Consider the following 20,333-nt stretch of genomic DNA (forward strand, 5'->3'; position numbering starts at 1 on the left):
TGGAAAAATTTTCGAAATCGGGCTATAACTTTTCACATCCCCGGATATCAAACATGAAGAACTCATGGACTAAGGGTAATTTTTCACCGAAAATAACGGTAAATCCCTCAGATATTTTAATTTAATTCAAAGGAAATTTTGTCTTCTAATAGTGTGTCTCTATTCAAAAAATTATTAAAATCGATCATAACTTCCACTAGCTCCCATTTAGGTCCCAGGTTTTTCAAAAACACAGAGGGTTATATTCCGCATTTATCGGTTAATATGTGAAATATCTGAGCCAAATTAGGTGAGCTTATCTTGGATATAATGTATGTTGGTGGTCCAAGTGAGTGAAATCTGTTCAGGAATTACCTCAGCCCGTAAATGAAGATTTTTGTTATTCTATTGGACTTTATGCTGAATATATGGGTCAAATTGTATGTTATCTTAATAACAGTTGCACCCTAACTTAGCCTTTCCTTAATTGTTTTATTTCATTTCTTGAAAAACCATTGTAAGATTGTACATTAATATATCATATAGTTGAGGGATCGAAGGAATCTGTTGTGGTGGTAGTAGCAGTATATTTTTGGTCAAATTTTTACCCATATGACTGTTTTAGCTAGAGCGGAGGAATAAAAAGAAATCCCACATTCTATTGAACCCATATAATTTATTTGGGAATGCCCATCATTTAAGCATTTCTCAAACGTTATTTTCTTTCGGTGACCTTATTATTACAATGACTAAAAATAATCCCAATCCAATACCGTTATGTGGATCCCTTAACTGTAGGTCTTGTTTTTAGTTCGGATGTTTGCGACAAGGGATTTGAGGAAATTGTCTTTGCGGCGGAGCTGGTTTCCCATAACTCCAATAAGCTCTCGAGATATTATGTTGAGTTTAGTTAACTGAGCCGAGTCGAGGTGAACATGTATGATGAAGAATCTGACAAGGACTTAAAGTTCTCTCCGGTGCCATGTTGGTTCGCCTATGTGATCGTTTTGGAGATATACAATAAGATCTGAGCGGTTATGCTGTTGTAAACTGAGCTAATGCTGTGCATCATACGTAATCCATGGACTTAAATATAGGAGATTGGATGGTGATCATGTGAAATACTGAAGCAGTGACCGATAAATGTAAGTGTATTCCAGTATTTCAGGTAAAGCTCTTTTAAAAATGTCAACTCTAGTCACTGCTGTCGACCGAACCAACACAATAAACTCATCTCTATGAAATCACTTTGGATTTAGAATTATGGCATACATTTTCATAACATTGCATTTATTTTCATTTCTTTCAAAATAATTGAAAAAATTACAATTAAGTTGTGTGAAAATTTATATTTTAAATAAGGATTTTTTCGATTCATCAAATATATTGTATCCTTTTTTAGAAAATTTGTCGAAAGTTATCGGGTATTACTTTCGAAAACCACATTCGTTGCAACAAATACAAAAATAAGAAAAATTAAGAGCCAGCGTTTTACACATATTGCAAAATCGCAGAGGATTATAAAGAAATTTCCACATAAAAAACAAATAAACCAAAAACAACAGTGCACATATCGTTCGAACGTTCGATCAAGTTTTCCAACCCAGTAAACACCTATATTAAATGACCGAAATTGCAGTGTGAGACCCAAATAACGCTCGCCAAGACAAACGACGGGTATCACACACCAAAATGGTTACCGGTTACATATTCGATATAATCGTAGTGCGTATTGATACGCCTATGCAAAAGTATGAGGATCCAAATCTCTTCACTGTCGATGTGAATTACAACAACGTCTCGCTCAGTATCACCGCCAGTCGCATCAATGTGGCCGAGTTTCGTTCGGGTCGCAGTTATGAATTCGAATCCTCACCGGATGAGCTGCGCGCCGACATGGAGGCGAGACCACTCAAACTAACCGTTAAACATGATAATGTCGTTGTAGGCAAGTGAATTGGCGGTGTGATGCGCATTTTTCGTTTATTTTATTATTTGTATTTATACCTACAGGGTCCGGTGCCATGATTTGGCCGGAGTCCGTGCTTAATAAAGTGACCGATTCAGCCAACGAAATCACACATGTCGATGAGTGTGAGCTCATGTTTGATGAGGATAAAGTCGGCACCGTTGAAGTGATCGTGCGCTTGCAATGCAAGTGCCAAGAAAATTGGTAAGTCTTGACTGGCATTTATTTCATCCGTAATATAGAATTGGTTTTGTCTTCCAACGTTCAAATCGTAGTGATGACTTTCTGGCTGATCGCGATGATATACGACAACATCTGGACAAGGTAATCAATCCGCATGATATACTCTTTGTGGTCGGTGAAACCAACAAAGAAGACGATTGCACTGGTCTATTGCCCGATACGAATCATACTTGTGATGACGATCGTTATACGACAGCGCTCGACTTGTCACGCTATCGTGCGATCAACGGACGACTCGTGCCAACGCCCGATGTGCTGAATACCTGTGGTAATACCGAGTGCTGTGAGTTGAAGGTTTGTGCCTTAAAATAATCGACATTAGGGTGTGTATAATATTGAGCGCTTGTGTTCCCGCACAGAAAATGTCCAACACCTATCAAAAACTGATCGATTCCATAGCGGCTGCGAACGATAAGCGCTCTTGTCGTGCCAGCACTCATGTACGTGATTGTCCGCACGAGAATAAATATTCCTCGAGCAGTACCAGAGATAGTTCAGGTAAACGAGTAATTATGGTTGGATTGGTTAGAAAGAATGCTAATTTTTTGGTCTACAGACTGCAGATTTCCTTGTTCTTGTTTCGCCAATCAACACTCGGAGAATGGCGCGTTCGCGGGTGAAAAGCTGATTAATATTTGTCCACAAGCACAGCCGAATACTAATCAAACGGTTATGCACACACCGAGGTATGGAAGATGATTATGTCTAGTACTATTTCTACACTTCATCTATTTTTTTTAGGCACTGTCCAGTCTGTAAAGAGAATATCTCTTGGCTGCCGAAACTTGCTTGCTGTCCGAAATGTGGTTACAAGCCCGTACCGTATGTGGAAGAGAAGCCTTACAATGAGAAAATGACGGCCGATCAAATACTACAAGAGTACCTGGACAAACAATCAAGTGGTACCGATCAGAAATTAAGCGACTGCTGTCGTCATGACGCCGGTGAAATGCCCTCAACTACGGATAAGAAGGAATGTCGCTGCACTTGTAAAAATGGCAAGATATGCGCGCATTGCCGCATACGTAAGCTGTGTGAAGACATCTTCCAGCCACCACGTCCGCCAGAAGAACCGGAAGAGGATTGTGGCAAGTGTGAATCGGATGAAATGTTCAATGTATGCAAGACCAGCAGTAAAGACTGTCGTCCTTATCTGGCACGCGTATTCTCGGAATTACGAGACTTATACGATATAAAGAAGGCACAGTATAAACCCTTTAAGCAAGATGAACGTTGTGAAAAAGAGTTACAAGGCGGTGTACAAAAGAAGCGTGCGCCACAAGAGGCTACTGATAAAGCAGAGAAACCGAAGAAAAGTCCACCGGAAGAGGAGCAACCGTCCAGACGAAAGAAAAAAACTCGAACGAGGGCTAAGCAGAATGAAACCGAGCAAACTAAGAAAGATAAAAAGGCGTAAGTTCAGTTATACAGTTATACAGTGATCGGAAGAAACCACAAATGGCATTTGTTTTTACAGCTACACATATGGTGGTGATCGGTCTTTCCCTTTTAAGGACGTTCGTCACCAGAAATGCGTCAATGGCTTCAACATTGGCAAAAAGAATGTACCACGTAATATGGGTTGGTTGTGGAATTTAGATACGAATGGCAAAAGACGCGGCTGGAAACCAGGCGCCATACGTAAACCCATTAAAGAGATTATGCGGTTCTTCCTGAAAGACTACCCAGCCGATACGATACGTGTTTCCCAGTATGCATATCGTGATCAAGGCAAAGGTGATGGTAAAGAGTGTGAGGAGGAGATGGTGCAAAGACCCACATTACATATATGTAAAAAGAATGATGAGTACTTCATAACGCTACGTCCGCTGAAGGATGCCGAAGCATTGAAGGAGTGCGCCGATCCGTATCTCAACATGAAACCGATACAATTTAAAATAACCAAAAATCCTTTAATGGTGGAAATGAGTAAGTTGAAGCGTTGCCTCAAACAAATGGGCTTCGCCAAGTGTACTTGCCACAAACCAGTGATTGAGTGCTTCTGTCGCAGTTTCTTGGACAAGAAACGTTTGGAGTATCAGGTCAGTAAGGAATGTCGCAAGCGACAAATACCCTGCTGCAATAGCACGCTGGTACTGTCCGACACCACAGACTCAGATGTGGAGTTTGATTTCGGCGTGACACCACCAGCTGGTGTTATTAAACCAGAGCGCCTCAAGAAACCCAACTTAGTCAACCATGGCACACAGTATGTGGAGAATGACTGGAATATACAACCGAAGTATCCATTCCCGCCCAACCGATTCATGAAGTCATATAATTGTGCAACCGGTGCACACTACGATTTCAGCGGTGGTGGTTATGGTGGCGGTTTTGGTGGTCCAGGCGGAGGTTGGGGCCCTGGTGGTGGCTGGGGTCCGGGTGGTGGTAGAGGTGGTTGGGGTCCTGGTGGCGGCAGAGGTGGTTGGGGACCAGGTGGTGGTCGTGGTGGCTGGGGTCCGGGTGGTGGTAGAGGCGGCTTTGGACCTGGCGGCGGTAGAGGTGGTGGCCCCGGTGGTTGGGGTCCAGGCGGTCGAGGTGGACGCGGTGGTGGCAGAGGTGGTTGGGGTGGACCAGGCGGCCCAGGTGGTGGACCCGGTGGCGGACCTGGCGGTCCGGGTGCAATCGGTCCAGATGGCAAGCCAATACCAGGCGGTGGTGTTGATATGATGAAGTATTTGAAGAACAACAAAGGTGGTGCTGGTGGTGGCCCTGGCGGATCTGCATATCAAGCGTAAGTGGCATGAAACAAATGTTACCCTAGCGCAATGTACATTATCATCTATTAAAAAGACTCGAAGAAAATGCAATAATAATAAATCTCCGTACAGTTTTCGAATAGTAATTGAAGCAGATACACTTTGCGTATCATGTATTGAGTTAATTCAAACGTGCCCGGACTTATTGGACATTATAAATTTAATGTGTTGGCGCAATATAGTTAGCCACAGTTTTTTTCATATTCATATTCCAAATTTTTGTACGAAATTATTAGTTACTCATTTTAGATGAATGTTTGAATAAACAACTTTATGCCTAGGCAAATCGAAATGCGTTTGTCTTGTATCGAAGGTGATTGGGCTTCCACTATTCGAGAACTGGACACGGAACGTAAATCAACACACGACGGATTGTCAAAAAATATACATAAACTATGTGTGTCTTCTTTTTCTCCTTTCAACTCCCTATATAGGCGCTTGCGGCGTGAACGTTTAACCGAAGTTCCACCACCTTTGCTCTGTATGATTGATCGTCGTAGAAAACCGGATCCCTGCTATTATCCTTGCTATTCACCATGCTATCCTTCATGCTATTCTCCGTGTTATCCGTGTGGCGATTGTTGTTATCCGTGTCCAGAACGAATATGTTGATTGTTTTGCTTATAAAATTAGAAAAGTGAAAAAAAAAATTTAAACTCGGACTTTCATTTTTGATTTACAAAATGGTTCTCTTGGTGTGGGATTCTCTCTTATGAAGGCTTTCACGCGGTTTTTTTGTTGTTGTAAATATCACTTTCGGCCAAACTTGTTTTAAGAGTTATGAAATGTGGAAAAAAGTTTATATTGCCAAATAGCTTAAAAAGCTTTTAAAATTAACTTCCAACACTTAACAATCACTTAATAATGCAGTGCCTATGCGAAACATAATTCACCAAATATTTGATAAATATCACTTTAAATACGCTTTCATGCAAATTTTCGCACTATTCCTAAGTTACCTTAACGCTCCGGTAAACAAAACTTTTGAAGAATTCGCAATAGCTTTTAATACATACACACTTACCTTTCTGCGCAATACATTACTTAACATGGTTTTTCAATAAAATTTACACTTAAGTTTCATCATGAGTGCAATGAACATTTACAGTTGTTGAGTTAAAATAATCTTAGCGATTTAATCTTAATCTAAGTAAGTAAGGTGGTACTTGGTTTCAGATGTTAGTGACTTTTTAATTTATTAAATTTTATGTTGAATGAGTAATAATTGAGGACTTAACCGAATGGCGATCCGGTGATCGCATTGGATCAATATGAATGTGGTACTTTGTGAAACGAAGTGTCTTGAGACCGTCAGAAATCTAGTTTAAAGTGATGGATTTTCATCTGGCAGCTAAATAAGTGAGAGCTACGTAGTTTTTTCCAGCATTTTTTAGACTTATCGTCCGAATGTCAATCGGAGAGTGATCTTGGCTAATCGCTACACTTAAAAAAATTGACTTAATCTTTGTAACCTTATGTTTTGTTATATCAAATATCACTTGGTTACAGTGAACTTATTTACAATTGCGATTCAACCTTTGTTATAGGTTAGTTATAACTTCCTTTTCATTATTTCTTTATGGATCCCAATATCGTCTCTGAAAAGCGTATAGATTTTTCTAGAACTCTTATATTATTTTTTAAAATTATGAATAGGAAATTTGATGTTACTCTTTTGGAGAGCCTGTTATTTCAAATCCCTCCGTGTCCATAAAAACATACATTCCAAATAATGATATTTAAAATATGTAGGATAATACAACTGTAGTTTTCTCGAAGTAGATAATACCTCGGACCATGCTACACTTAGCACTCATACAAATTTCGCAAAAGCATAGGTCCGTGTTAAAATTGATTGTGCAAACACATGTTTAAGTTAATTTTAGTTTTTTGCAAATATTCGCGCGAAGTGAGTGTGTCACACAAAAGGCGGCATAAACGTTTGCACACTTGTCTAATAATCTCACACTTAATCACTTTAATGCATAGTTTTATCCAAGAAATCGGCAGAGCGGAACCTTTTGCGAATTTATTCAAGAGAAAAGATAGATTGTTTGTAGCAAATCAACAAAGTACATTAACTTATCACATATGTATATACCTATATATAGTATGTATATTGATTGCATGGTATATAGTAGAACGGTCTCAAAACATGATTTCTTAAAGAACTATCTATTAGGTCCACAACATTGCTTCCGTCGTTTTCCAATAGATGTCTCTAGGGTCAAGCACTGGTCCATTAAATCGATTAAATCGTTTTATATCGATCTTGGACATTTGTGTCAACATGAACCCAACAAAATATTTGTAGAGATCTGTTTACATCCCAAACTTATTCTCAACGAAAATATCACTTTTTGTGCCGAATTATCAAGATTTGTGGGAAATTTTGCTTTTCTTTTTTAATTCCAAGAAAAGTGCGCCTGAGGCTCATCGACATTTGTCACCGTTTTTATACAAAACAAGAAAAAACGTTAACTTCGACTGTACCGAAGCTAATATAGCCTTCACAGGTGCATTTCTTTTAGTAACTATGTGTTTAAGCAAATCTAAAGACGTAAGAAAAAGTAAGTAAAAAAAAGAAAACATTTTACTAATTCTTTTTAGCCGGATTGTTTGCTAGAAACATTAAGGTTATATAGTTAACCGATCTGAACAATTTCTTCGGAGATTATATTATTACCTTAAGCAGTAATCCATGTCAAATTTCGTGAAGATAATCAAATGCGAAAATTTGCCATACAAGCCATTGATTCCGATCGTTCGGTTTGTATGACAGCTATATGCTATAGTGAACCGATCTGAACAATTTTTTCGGAGATTAAATTATTTCGATGAACAATAACTCACACCAAATTTCGTGAAGATATGTAGTAAAATGCGGAAGTTTTCCATACAAGCCCTTGATTCCGATCGTTCAGTTTGTATGGCAGCTATATGATATAGTGGTCCGATATCGGTCCGATATCGACAAATGAGCAGCTTCTTGAAGAGAAAATAACATCTGCAAAATTTCGAAACGAAACGAAACGAATTTCAACCACAATAGTGGGTCCATGTAATTTGGACCCTTGTGTATGTACCACCTAATCAAATTTCTATAGAATATGGCGGAAAGGTCCTTATGAATCAGGAATCTTGGAATCTCAAGAGGTTAATATTGCTTTATCTATTATTATTCTATAGGTAAAATTTGGTTCAACGTGCCATAGGACGATTGGGCTTACGAATTAAATATGTACGCTGAATGACTCAAACCCGTTTAGTGTTGTACGAACTGCACAGGTTGTTATACCTATTGGTGGTGTGTTTGATAAGGATTCATTATAAATATGAGTAATTTACATAAACCGGGTTCCATTTCCGTGAATTGGATGACTAAAGAATTGTTATTGCTATTATTATTATACTCTCGCAACAAATGTTGCTAAAGAGAGAATTATAGTTTTGTTTTCTTACTAATTTGTTGTTACAGCAAACCCTCAATTAACCCTCAAAAATTCCGTCGAGCCTAAATTTACTGAAAATAAAGTTATTTAGTCTCGGTACATTAAAATCTCGATAAATGCAGAGCATTATTATAAAAACAAGTTTAAAATTCCAGAATTTACCCAAAATGCCGTTAAGCGCCACCAACACTGTGTTGCCTCCTCAAGCTTGGCTTCATTGTGCTCGTGTAGCGTGAAAACTGCTGACTTTGTCACCATTTGTCACCTTTTTCCAACACAGTCGAGTATTATCGTCTCCACATTATTATTGTTGTGGCAATTGCCATCGTTTAATCATCATTGTTTATTTCTGTTGTTGGTTCATATAAACAATGTGGCGTTGCATGCGAACGCCTTCAGATCGCAGCCAACCGTTTTCGAGACAACAACGCGAGCAGCATGTGTACGAACACCGACAAGAGACTATGGTGGAGGTGCCACCATACATCCAATGCAGTTTTGCTGTTATTGTTGTTGCTTTTGAAGCCCACTTTTATACAAACAATGCGTGAAACCGTCGATGAGCATAATTTTGATTATTTAAAGTTTAACCGCAACCAGAACCAGAACTATGCAAATTCATCGAATCTTCCGGATAGTCAAGTGAAGTCCAGCGAAGGCAGTGGTGTGGTACATTACTTTCGATTTCACGATTTCGAACCGCGTGCATTGAGCACCTACACTTGGACGGCAGCAACAAAGAGTCCCATGGTAGAGGCGGAAAGGAAATCTATAAACAGCGAAGAAAGTGCGCTCAGTGTGATCAGCTCAAAGCTATCGGAAAAACGTAAGCCTCGTGGTATACACTTTGAGGCTGACGGCAAAGATCTTTCCATCAATCTGGAGTTCATTATACCGTTCTTGCGTGTGCCCATTGCGCGTAGTGTTGAAATTACACAATCGGCCTTTCGTAAATTGGCCGATTTGAATTCGGATACATTGCTGATCAGCAGTGGTGTCGCAATTGTGGGCGCGATTATTGCAGCTGTTGTAAAAAGTGTTGTCACACCCACGCTCTTTGGTTATGCTTATAAGAAAGCGTCGCGAGCTGCAGACACTATGGATGGTTTCAATTTCGGTAGTTATGCGCCGGCGACTGATAAAGCTGACTTAGTGACGAATTCTAGTAAGTTACCTTCTACTTTTTTAGTTTCCCCTAATCACATCTTGGATATATATTTCCATTAATTCCAGTTATCAAAGGTCAAGATGTGCTCAACCTGGTAGAAGACAATCTTCACGCTAACCACATAAATGTAAGCGTTTGCGCACAGCGCGCGATCTGCAATTATGTCCAGCAAGCCACATCGGGCGTACGCACCGGTCTCGGTTCACCAACTGATCGCATAGTCGATGGACTTATCAGGTTTGTCCTATAACAAAAAGCTGAAAATCAAATATGTTTAATTATATTGTTACTCTTCTTGTTGTTGTTGTTTAGTTTGGATCTGCTGAAGCACTACTTGAACGGCACTGCTTTGAAGCATGCTATAGACATGGGTCGTTCCAGGGATGCCACGGGCTGTGAGCTCATTTATCGCGAATGTGAATGGCCGAAAATGCAAAATAAAGCTTGGGAAATAGCAAAGAAGTTGTTAATTGGATATCTTGGCAGACAACAACTGTAATGATTCGAGTGATGCCACGTTCGTAGTTTCCGTGTTACAGTATTGTTCTTGATGATAAGCTGCAGAGTTGACGTAATATTTGTTTTATAAACTTAATATAGCATAAGGATTTTATATTTTTTCTACGAGCTTAAGTGCCAAAAATATATATTTATTTCTCTTTTTACTTAAATTATTTTATAAAACAAGTGTATTTTTCTAACGGAGTTCCGAGTAGTTCATAATACATTCGTGCATTGGATGATCCTTAAGAATGACATAACCTTAAACCATGGTAAGCCTTGCAGAGGAATTGAGTTGGTTGTAATAGTTCCAATAAGCAACTATATTGTTCATAGGTCAATTAAATGGAAGTTTTAGGAACTTTCCAAAATGAAAAGGAGTCGATTGTAAATTGATATTGAATTTTAAAATTTTCGTAATTTACCGTTACTCAAAAACTTTTGAGTTAAGGGGACCCCATTCTCGATTTCAAATTTTGACGATTTTCAAAGGGCTGGTAAATGAACATAAATTATTTTTTAGGGTTGTAACTTTGCATACATTTATTTGAAGACTTAAAAATGAAGAAAAAAAATTTCATAATTTTTTGTTGTTGTTTTTGTGACCAGACAAAAGCATGAAATTTCCGCTCACTGGAACATCTGAAACCAAAAATTCCAACGGGATTAGAAAGAGTACATGTTTGGCTCTGGTATGAACTAGGATTATTAATTTCGCACAAAAATTAACAAAATGCCGGACCATTGAACATTTTTTTTGAAAATCCCCTTTTACAGCCACAAGTTGAAATGTAAAGAAGATCTTTATCCTAGTTAGCTACATACATGTATAGAATATCGTATTAAAATTTGGAACCGATTGAATTTATAGGTTTTGAGTATCCTCATGCGTCAGTCGTAAAAACACTGTTTCGAGAAAAACTCGTTTAAAGTTTTGAGGCGCTCTCACGGTCGCCATAATGGGCTATATCTTCAAGAGTTTTTGAAATTTTCACTTGAAAATTTAAAGGAACATTCTTGAATAGTTATAGGTTCGAATTAAATTTAAAAAAAAAAATAGATCTTTTGAAACCGAGAATGGGGGGGGGGGGGGTACCTTAAATAAGGTTAAGAACGATGAACTGGTTTCAAAGAAATGTATTCAAGGCGTATTCCAAAAGCATCGTACAGCGATTTTGAAATTGAGTTCTTCTAATATCGAAGTCATAACTTTATTCATTTGTCTCGTTCCAAGTTTTAACCTTGTTGAGATCACCATTAACTTGATATATTAAGCTCAACCAACTGTTATTCTGTTCAAAAGTAAGTTTTTTGGGCAAAAACTTTGCTGAAACATACCTCTTTCGCAATCCAACCCATCCACAATTTTTATTGGTTATCTGAGATTAAATACAATTTCTCTTTTCGACGATTCTTTATCTTTTTATATTTCTACTATGTAACTAATGGAACCCTCCACATGAAACTAATAGATTCCAATTTACTAATAGATTCCATATTATTTAATTCATTGCCGAGCTTTTAAAGTTTGTTTTCGAAAGTCATACGGTGTCTACTTATTTAAGTGACTGTCTGTAGGAACATACATATACAACCAAAAAATGCTGTTTCATCCCTACTTAGAATTGACCTTCATGGTGATAGCATCAAACCTACCACAAATGTTATAAGACTCTATGCAAATTACTTTCATTCATATGTAAGTATTAATGTGTGAACCAGGGTTACATATCTAGATCAAAAGTTGAATCACACTACAAAATCATGACACATTTAAATTTCTTACAAAAAAAAACTCAAAAATAGTGCGACAAATACATAACAGCTTGGAATTAGCTCACCTCTTTAAAGTGCACACTCCACACGTGTGTGAATGACGACACTTAATAGGACCCATTACATGTAATTACCTGAACAAAGTAGTGCGACTTTAGTTAACCAAAACTGCTTAGACCAATTAAGTTGTGATTCGAACGAGCAACAGAGCATATCACACTTATGTTGAAATGCAAAGCATTTCCTTTCCACTGCGCCATATAAAGCCGAATTATACACGAAATTTCTTTGTAGAAGCGCTTAGGCCAACATCCAAGGCAGTCAAGGAAAAACTCCAAACAGTTCGGTCTAAAAGTTTTCTCATATACCTGTTCAATATGCTACTGAGAGCTTTAATAGTGACACTTTTACCGTTAAGCGCTTACGCAATGGACTCCGACAATATTTTTTCGCCATCCGAACGCAGTGGACGCGATAGCTTCTTCTCATTTCGTCCGCTCGGTAAGGATGTTGCGATGGGATTGGATTTTGAGCTGCCCTTTATCAAAGTGCCAGTAAAACGTTATAAGGACAAATTTGGCAACACGCCGGTAATGCATCCTCATTATTTGTTTAACTATATTTTAAATATTATCAGAAAAAATTTATATTTTCATTGCAGGCCATGGTCAACATCAACACAGCATCGTTGATAACCAGCGGTCTACTGGCCGGTGGCAGCATGATTGTAGCGCATCTTCTACGCTCACTCAGTTTTTTCAAAGGACGTGCGATTGAGGATGAAGAGACGGCGCATGCAGAAGATAGCAGCGAAGAAGCAGAGAAGAAAATATTTAATGAGCGTGATACAGAAAGCAGAAAGAAACGCTACACCGATTCCGAAAACTATTTATACGAAGCCAAAAACCTTTTCGATCATTTTCGTTTAGTCTACAAAAATGACACTGGCGAGAGAATTGGTAAGGTGATTTTGTGATAACTGTAAAAAACTAGCTCTCTGGTGCCTTCCTTATGTAGTTTCTCATTAATTTTGAAAATAGTTACCTTCCTTCTAACGAAAGCTCCCTCTCTCGAATAGTTTAGTCGATACATAATATCAGTCATTGACCGCACTCCAAAAAAGTTAATCGACGTCATACCTTAACTCCGTGCATCCGAACTCTTTCCGGTTATTACCGAGCTGTCGTACAAGGCATCGAGAATCTATTGAATTATGTAGGTTGACGTGTGGTCGGCTGAAACTATTGACGATCCGAGTTCATTTTATCCCTTGCCGGTACTGAAATATATATAACTGAGTAACCTTCTCGGTGATAAAGGTTAAGGCTTACGATTCCATAAGATTTTACTTTAAACTAGCCGAGGACTTGAGAATTGTTGTACAATTATGACAACCTTAAAGCCTTGGGGTACTTTAACTGCCGAACTAATTGAATCTTGAAAGACCGTAATCCAGGGTCTCTCCATAAAAGATAATGTTGTATGCAATTCGAAGTTGAAAAGGTCGTTGTCTAGTCACCTTACAGGACTGAAGCGTATACGTTCGGCTACTGCAGCCACAGCTCTTTCCTGGCTCGGCTATCTCACAAACTATTTTCACGAATTTACACATAGTAGTCGAGGTATGGACTCATTGCCGTCTACGAATGACCCGAGATATTTTACCACAGCCTTTTTATGGCAGAAATTCATTCGGTAGTGTAATAAGGACTGCTGAAGAGTACCAATCGCTTTAAGATTTACCTTTCTTCTCTAATTTAAATTTTTGTCTCAGTCGCATTAACAAGTAGCCATACCCCGCTAAATATTATTAAATAAAATATTATTACTGTCTTCCTACCACACGCACACACAGAGACGACACTACCAAGCCTCTTTGCACGCATCGAAGAGACATTTTTGGATAATAAAATCGACATCGGTGCTTGCGTGCAAAAAACCATTTGCCTCATGCTGCAGGAATCCCGACAGAAAGTGCGTCATGGCCAAGCGAGCAGTGTGCAAAAAATCATCGATGGTTTGACGAGCTTTACGTGGCTTCTCGACATGTTCGCGCCGTACGGCGACTTGAGACGTGCGATAAAGGCTGGCAAAACTAATGCAGATACAAGCTGTGTGAACGCCTATCCCACATGTTACTGGGCCAATCCAGCAAGTGAACTAACGGAGCTGCTGAGCAATCATGTGAAGTTTGCTTAGAGTTTGAAAGAAATATATTATACTGTAATTTATTATAAATATTTTTTTATACTCACTTTCACCAATATCCGCTTGAAATGAAAACAACACTGCGTTTTTTTATTACAATTTACGATTCAATTAATATTTATTTAGCATTAAACTCATCATTTTATATGCATTTATGTGTAGATATTATTGCCAAAACAGAAATAATGATCAAAAAACGTGTGAACAAAATTAAAATAAAACTAAAAAATTGCTTTTTATTAAAATGTTTACTAATGAATAGAAGTGTGAAAAAATTGCCACATAATAGTATGCCTTAAATAACAGTTAGAAGTAACAACTAAATTTGCAGAGTATACAGTTATAGATAGTTTCCATTTATTTTGTATGCTTCAATTGTTTGAAATTGTTAAAAAATTTACAATTTTTTTTTTGTTATAAATTTGGTACAGATTATCTAGTGTTGTCTTAAATGCACTAACGCTGAGCAAGTTTTTTTATTATAAATTATAATGTTTTTAATTTTTTAAATGTTGATAGTACTCGTAAGCTTTACAACAATTTCTCTTTTACTTAATAGCGCCGCTTTTCACTAAAAATTTCAAACAATTTTTGTTTTAATTACTGCCAACTAAGAAAACGAAAAAAAAAAACATTCAATAAACCCACATATTTTTTAATGCGAAAAATGGACTTTTGAAAAATGCAAACACCAAATACATATATATGCATATAAGTTTTAAAAAAAATTTTAATTGAATGTAAATTGTAATTTTATTTTTAATTACACTAATAAACTATTAATAACAAAGTTTAAAAAAATTGTCTGATTTTTTTGTAAAAAACGCGCAATTTAAACTAAATAAATGCGTGAAAATTGTTGTAAAGTTGTAGAAAATTAATTTTAGTGTTGTTGTAAGCTTGTTATATGAAGATTTCTTTGTTCAAACGATTTTACAAAAACTTGCTCAGCATTAGTGTTTTGAGTAATTTAAATTTTTTTGTTTGAATTTTTGAAATAAATTGTTTTAGTTTGCTTTTGAGTATAATAACATTGTGCAAATTGTGAAAAAAAAAATTAATTAATCCCCTCTGCTTTTATTAAAGTAACACTTAAACATTTTTTATAATTATTTACGTTGGTTTTTTTTATTAATTTTTTATAACTACAAACTAAACTTAACCTAAATTACATTTTTTTGTTGCGTCATAGTTTTTGTGTGGTCTACGAAAAATATTTGCATAGTTTTTTTTTGCAATTATTGGAAAAATAATAAATTTCGAGATGGATTTTATTAAAAAAAAAAATAAATGTAAAAGAAAATATTTAAAAAAATTAAAAAAAAAAATATTAAAAAAAAAAATTATTAAAAAAATAATTAAAAGAAAAATAAAAAAAATAATAAAAAAATAATAATTAAATAAAAACTAAAGAAAATATAAACCAAAATGTTGTAACAAAAAAATTTAAATAAAAAATAACAAAAATTTTAAATAAAAAATAAAATAAATATTAAAAAAAAACATAAAAATAAAATTAAGTTAAAATAAAAAAATATAAAAAGGAAAAAATTTAAAATCTCAAGGAAAAAATTAAAAGCAAATAATTAAACAATTAAAAACAAAAATTATTGAAAAAAAATTTTATTATTTTTTAATAAAAAGTATAGCGTTATTATTAAAAAAACTAAAAAAATATTACACAAATTATTAAAAAAATAATAAAAAATAATAAAAAAATATTAAAACCAAACAAAAAAAATTAAATTAAGTTAAAATAAAAAAATAAAAAGAAAAAAATTTAAAATCTCAAGGAAAAATTAAAAGCAAATAATTAAACAATTAAAAACAAAAATTATTGAAAAAAAATTTTATTATTTTTTAATAAAAAGTATAGCGTTATTATTAAAAAATCTAAAAAAATATTACACAAATTATTAAAAAAATAATAAAAAATAATAAAAAAAATATTAAAAAAAATATTAAAAACAAACATAAAAAATAAAATAAAGTTAAAATAAAAAAAAATGAAAAAATGTAAGATCTCAAGGAAGAAATTAAAAGCAAATATTAAAAAAGTAAAAAAAAAAATATTGAAAAAATATATTTTTTGAAAAAAAAAATATAAAAAAATTAAAAAAAAAAAATAAAAAAACATATTATACAAATTATTAAAAAAATATTTAAAAGAAAAATAAAAATATTGCATTTATGCTATTAGAGCCTTTCATTTTTAATGTTAAAAAATTTTAAAAATAGTTTTTTTCTTAAACAAAATTTTTGCTTTAAAGAAATAATTTTTTCTGAAAATATTTTGTTATTCCCACAGCATGTCAGGGTGTTATTTAAAATTTTATACCACATTTTCAATAAAATAATTTTCAGTAATAAACCGTTTTAAACACAAAAACTATGACACTATTTTTCTTTAATTGTTTTTAACATTTTTTTGTTGTTAACTTGTGTGTTAACTATTTTTTTTTGTTTTCATAATTATATGTGTATATACTTGTACGTACTATATAAAGATTTGCACTTACATAACTAACCGCAATGTTTACTTCTGTTTTGGGCAGTAAAAAGTTAAGACTAACAAAGTTTATAAATGTATATATTTACTGTTGTTCTATTTGTTGTTGTTGTTTTTTTTTTAATTTTTTGCTGCTGACTCTACGCAAATTTCTTATTAATTCTATGTGGGTTCTTGATACGGTTAAAAGTTTTAAAGTTGTTGCTATACGTGTGTGTATATGTATATATGTGGCTGCTTATTTTTAATATTTTGCAAAAATTTACCGTAACTTAAGTGAAAAAACAAAAACCATTAAAATTTTGAAATTGAAAAGTGTAGAAATAACAAAAACCAGCACTCAATTATTTTGATTCCTATTGGCTGAAAAAACAGTGTGGCTGCATAAATGAAGCGAATTCAAGCGATCTCGATTATGATAACTAAAGTCTAATTTTTTAGTAAAATTACTACAACAAGTACTCTTTAGAAAAAATTTGTTATCGAAAGTAATTTAAACAAATTTAGAAAAAAATGTATGCGGATTTGTTTCGTATGCTTCCGCTCAGCTTTCATTTGTTTCAAAACATATTTTCTAGAAGCTGTTTTAATATTTTCGAAAATTAAATTATCGAAGTTCCACAAAAATCGCCAAAAATTTTGCTTCACTTAAGTCAACCAACTATTTTACAACCCAAAAGATTTTCCTCCAGCACTTTGGAGCTTTCGTTGTAAAAGCTTAAATGCAACTGTGCTTTTATTCTAACTGTTTGTTCTATCAATTTTTTTGTTGTATCTCATCAAGTGATGTGAACTACCGAAAACCAAATAAATTGCATTTTTTCTTGAAAATGTATATATATATATGTGTGTATGTATGTTTGTAACTGTCCTGTAAGAAAATAAAGTATTCGTAAAAAATATTCGTTCCTTAAATTTTCCTCACTACCGCGTCGTCCATCGTATTCCCTAAGCCTATTTCGCAAAAACCAAAAGCTCGAGCTTGCTATTCGTCAACGCATCAACGAATTATGGCCAAATATGTACTTGTCCAGCTTTAACTGTACAACAAATCGAAATTTCAAAACAAGAAAAAAGCAAATTTCGCTGCTTGTTTAGAATGTCCGTGACGAATGTTCGCCATTAAATTTCCGTTTCCATTACCTTACTTTTCGCTACAGCGGTCTGTCGTCACCGCCGCCAACAACTAACTGTATAATCGCACTTCAGCCATCGCTTGTAGTTCGCAGCAGGTGTTTGTAAACTTCGTGTACCTTGCTCAAAAACAAAATCTACATAAACGACAGCTTTATTTACAGTTACTTCGTTACTTTTCGTTTCGTGCGCGCGTCAATCGTCCAATCGTTCCGCCTACAACAACCTATACAATTATTTTAGCATTTCCCTACGTGTATAGTAAATGCATCGAATATGTTATAAAGCTCTTTCCTAATCCCCAACATTTTCCCTCTATCGTCTGCATTGTCATCGTCTCTTTGCCGATTTTGTCGTCTTCGTCGTGTCTAAATGTTTGGTTCGTTTCTTCCGTATGGTTTTAGTCGCGCTCATGTCCGCCGTTAACTAGGCCATATTATGGCTCCAGTTATTGAGCACATGATCGATTTCAGTTGTTCCAAGCAATGGCTCGGTTGCCACATCATAGTCATCATTGCATAGATCCATTATAAATGGTTCCATGAGTGGATTTATGTTGTCGATGAAAGATGTCATCGAACCCTTACGTCCACCAACATGATTATTTGTGGACTTGTTCTCGCCTAAATTGACATTACCGTTGCTGGTTTTGACAGCCGTTGCAGTCAAGAGTTGTTGCTGTTGTTGCTTCAATTGTACCTCACTGAACATGGCACGTTTCTTGGCCGCTTTGCTGTTCAAGCATTTCATCAAAAGCATATCCTTTGTGGCGGCCGAACAACCGCTGGTCGGCGACGACTTGAATTGTGGGCTGCTGGGCTGCTCCAATTGCACCTTAATCGGTGAGGACGTTTCAATCATGCTAATGTCATCTATGCCGCTGTCCGAGGTGGACTCAGTGTCGGCCGGTGTTAGGCCAGGTGGGCTTACTTCGCAGCAGTTACTGCTGACAGGACTGGCGTTGCAGCTAGCGGGTCCAAACGGTGGTGATGGCAACACACCGGGTCCGCCAATCATTGGATTGTGACGGTAATTGCGTAGCAATGCAGCCGTCGATGTTTGACAATGCAAGGGTTTGATGAGCGATGGCGACATGGCCGACATTGGTGGAGATGGTGCCTGATCCAAGGAGTCTTCATCCATAAGCATGCCACTCTGCTTAGTAAAGCTAGTTGTCTATTGTATGGGTGGAGGAACAAGAAGAAGAAAATAATAAAGAAATATATTAGTTTTTCAGTTTTCAGAGTGTTTTGAGAGTCGAAGTAGAATTTGAGTTCAAAAACCGCATATGTCCACTTTTCTTTTTAGAGAGGATCAATAAAATATTGAAACTAAGTGATATAGATTTCTCACGCGCACTTTAAGCTCTGATATTTAGTGAAGTTATTAAAAGCAATTTACGGAGAAGTTGTGAACAAAATGATTAAATTACTTAATACCTTTAAATTCTGGACTTTTGCAGTTTTGAAACTCAAGCGACTTTGACTGGAAATATAATAAAATAATATAAATAGATGGAAACCAACAACATTTTATATTTAATTCACCAATTATTTACCGATGCAATGGCATAAAACTCGATTTGGAGAAAGTATTATTACAAAATTACATTTTTTCTTTTTAACAAATTTGTAAATGGATCAATTTTAGTTTCATATTTGTATAATGTATTCTTATGTTAAAACTATAGTACTATATGGGTTTCATAAATAATAACTTAAATAAGTACAATCTTAACCTAAGTCTTTTATGAATTTTTGTTTTATTGCAATTGATTTTTAGCTTTTTTTAATTATTGGTATTTGTTTACAAAATATTGCTTATATATAATTTATATATTTAGTAGAGACCTTTTGTAATAATATATTATTATAATGTATTATTTTATTTTTACATTATTTATAAATTAAATTTTCAAAGATTTTCATCTCTGCTGTAGAGGGAGATCTTCCTACGTTTACTTTTTCACCAGTTTTTATAATTTTAAATGAATATTAACTTATAAATATCATAATGTGGTATTTTGAACAACATTAATATTAAAAAAATATTATATTGAAAAAAATTTAAATTTGGGTTTTTTTAAATAATTTATATTGCCAATTGACATATGAAAAATTATTAATAAATCAAAAATTTGTGAAGAAATGATATTAAAAAGTCTTAAGTTGTTTATAGAGACAAAGTTTAGCTATTAATTGAAATATGGTTGCCACCTCGTTACGAATTAAATGTGTCTAGTATTAGAACTTCATTTAAATGGAGGTAATTCAATAGCTATTTTCAATATTAATTTTTGAAGTATATATTGGAAAAGAGTTGCCATCGCTTTTTATAGTTTGGAAATCACATTTTATAAAATACAATTAAATGAATGATTATCAACAAAGGTTGTTGAAAGAAATGTTATTTATGGTATTGCTACCTAATTTAAGTTTTAAAAAATTAAATGTTATAAAAAAAATTAAAAATAAAATAGGGGGAATATTCGAAAAATGATTTGCAAAATTATTTTATTATTTTGGGTTTTGAAAATATGTATATCTTAAAATATTAATATTATATTTCAAATTTGACGAGATGTGTTCAAAAAATAACGGCAATTTTAAAATTTGCAATTGTCCTAAAGTCAAAT

The 20,333-nt window shown here is 34.8% G+C and overlaps 4 protein-coding genes across 10 annotated transcripts in view; 3 read left to right on the forward strand and 1 right to left on the reverse strand.

Annotated features, from left to right (window-relative positions):
- The first annotated feature begins 1,261 nt into the window (after window positions 1-1,261).
- On the forward strand, window positions 1,262-5,606 carry LOC105209480 (uncharacterized). Its single transcript, XM_054228354.1, has 8 exons — window positions 1,262-1,927; window positions 1,993-2,152; window positions 2,224-2,485; window positions 2,551-2,689; window positions 2,748-2,877; window positions 2,933-3,604; window positions 3,669-4,925; window positions 5,385-5,606. The coding sequence occupies exons 1-8, from the start codon at window positions 1,672-1,674 to the stop codon at window positions 5,560-5,562; spliced, it is 3,054 nt and encodes a 1,017-aa protein (XP_054084329.1). The 5' UTR covers window positions 1,262-1,671; the 3' UTR covers window positions 5,563-5,606.
- A 3,175-nt stretch (window positions 5,607-8,781) lies between these two features.
- LOC105209560 (uncharacterized) lies at window positions 8,782-10,226 on the forward strand. 2 transcript variants are annotated; one of them, XM_054228362.1, is made up of 3 exons: window positions 8,782-9,567; window positions 9,645-9,807; window positions 9,883-10,226. In XM_054228362.1, exons 1-3 carry the CDS (start codon window positions 8,841-8,843, stop codon window positions 10,067-10,069), a joined length of 1,077 nt encoding a protein of 358 aa, XP_054084337.1. In that variant the 5' UTR covers window positions 8,782-8,840; the 3' UTR covers window positions 10,070-10,226. The 2 variants fall into 2 exon arrangements, with proteins under 2 accessions (XP_054084337.1, XP_011178302.3); XM_011180000.3 differs by having other exon boundaries at window positions 9,636-9,807; window positions 9,883-10,225.
- Window positions 10,227-11,850: 1,624 nt separating this feature from the next.
- On the forward strand, window positions 11,851-14,046 carry LOC105209561 (uncharacterized). Its single transcript, XM_011180001.2, has 3 exons — window positions 11,851-12,437; window positions 12,509-12,806; window positions 13,703-14,046. The coding sequence occupies exons 1-3, from the start codon at window positions 12,078-12,080 to the stop codon at window positions 14,044-14,046; spliced, it is 1,002 nt and encodes a 333-aa protein (XP_011178303.2). The 5' UTR covers window positions 11,851-12,077.
- Window positions 14,047-17,353: 3,307 nt separating this feature from the next.
- LOC105209562 (protein similar) overlaps window positions 17,354-20,333 on the reverse strand; it is a 159,768-nt gene continuing 156,788 nt past the window's right edge. For all 6 annotated transcript variants that reach the window (XM_054225901.1, XM_054225900.1, XM_054225899.1 and 3 more), the window contains one exon: window positions 17,354-18,874. In XM_054225901.1, coding sequence (XP_054081876.1) covers window positions 18,125-18,874 — 750 coding nt within the window. In that variant the 3' untranslated portion in view covers window positions 17,354-18,124. The remainder of the gene's footprint in view (window positions 18,875-20,333) is intronic.

The sequence above is a fragment of the Zeugodacus cucurbitae genome, chromosome 2 (genome assembly GCF_028554725.1).
Source record: "Zeugodacus cucurbitae isolate PBARC_wt_2022May chromosome 2, idZeuCucr1.2, whole genome shotgun sequence".
NCBI lineage: Eukaryota > Metazoa > Arthropoda > Insecta > Diptera > Tephritidae > Zeugodacus > Zeugodacus cucurbitae.

Excerpts from the sequence above, each read along its gene's own strand:
- LOC105209480 (XM_054228354.1), top strand. The coding sequence starts at position 1,672 with ATGGTTACCGGTTACATATTCGATATAATCGTAGTGCGTATTGATACG. Across the intron at positions 2,878-2,932 it reads ACGGTTATGCACACACCGAG|GCACTGTCCAGTCTGTAAAG; the intron begins GTATGGAAGATG and ends TATTTTTTTTAG. Across the intron at positions 3,605-3,668 it reads ACTAAGAAAGATAAAAAGGC|CTACACATATGGTGGTGATC; the intron begins GTAAGTTCAGTT and ends TTGTTTTTACAG.
- LOC105209560 (XM_011180000.3), top strand. The coding sequence starts at position 8,841 with ATGTGTACGAACACCGACAAGAGACTATGGTGGAGGTGCCACCATACA. Across the intron at positions 9,568-9,635 it reads TGACTTAGTGACGAATTCTA|TTATCAAAGGTCAAGATGTG; the intron begins GTAAGTTACCTT and ends CATTAATTCCAG. Across the intron at positions 9,808-9,882 it reads ATAGTCGATGGACTTATCAG|TTTGGATCTGCTGAAGCACT; the intron begins GTTTGTCCTATA and ends GTTGTTGTTTAG.
- LOC105209561 (XM_011180001.2), top strand. The coding sequence starts at position 12,078 with ATGCAAAGCATTTCCTTTCCACTGCGCCATATAAAGCCGAATTATACA. Across the intron at positions 12,438-12,508 it reads ACAAATTTGGCAACACGCCG|GCCATGGTCAACATCAACAC; the intron begins GTAATGCATCCT and ends TTTTCATTGCAG. Across the intron at positions 12,807-13,702 it reads TGACACTGGCGAGAGAATTG|AGACGACACTACCAAGCCTC; the intron begins GTAAGGTGATTT and ends ACGCACACACAG.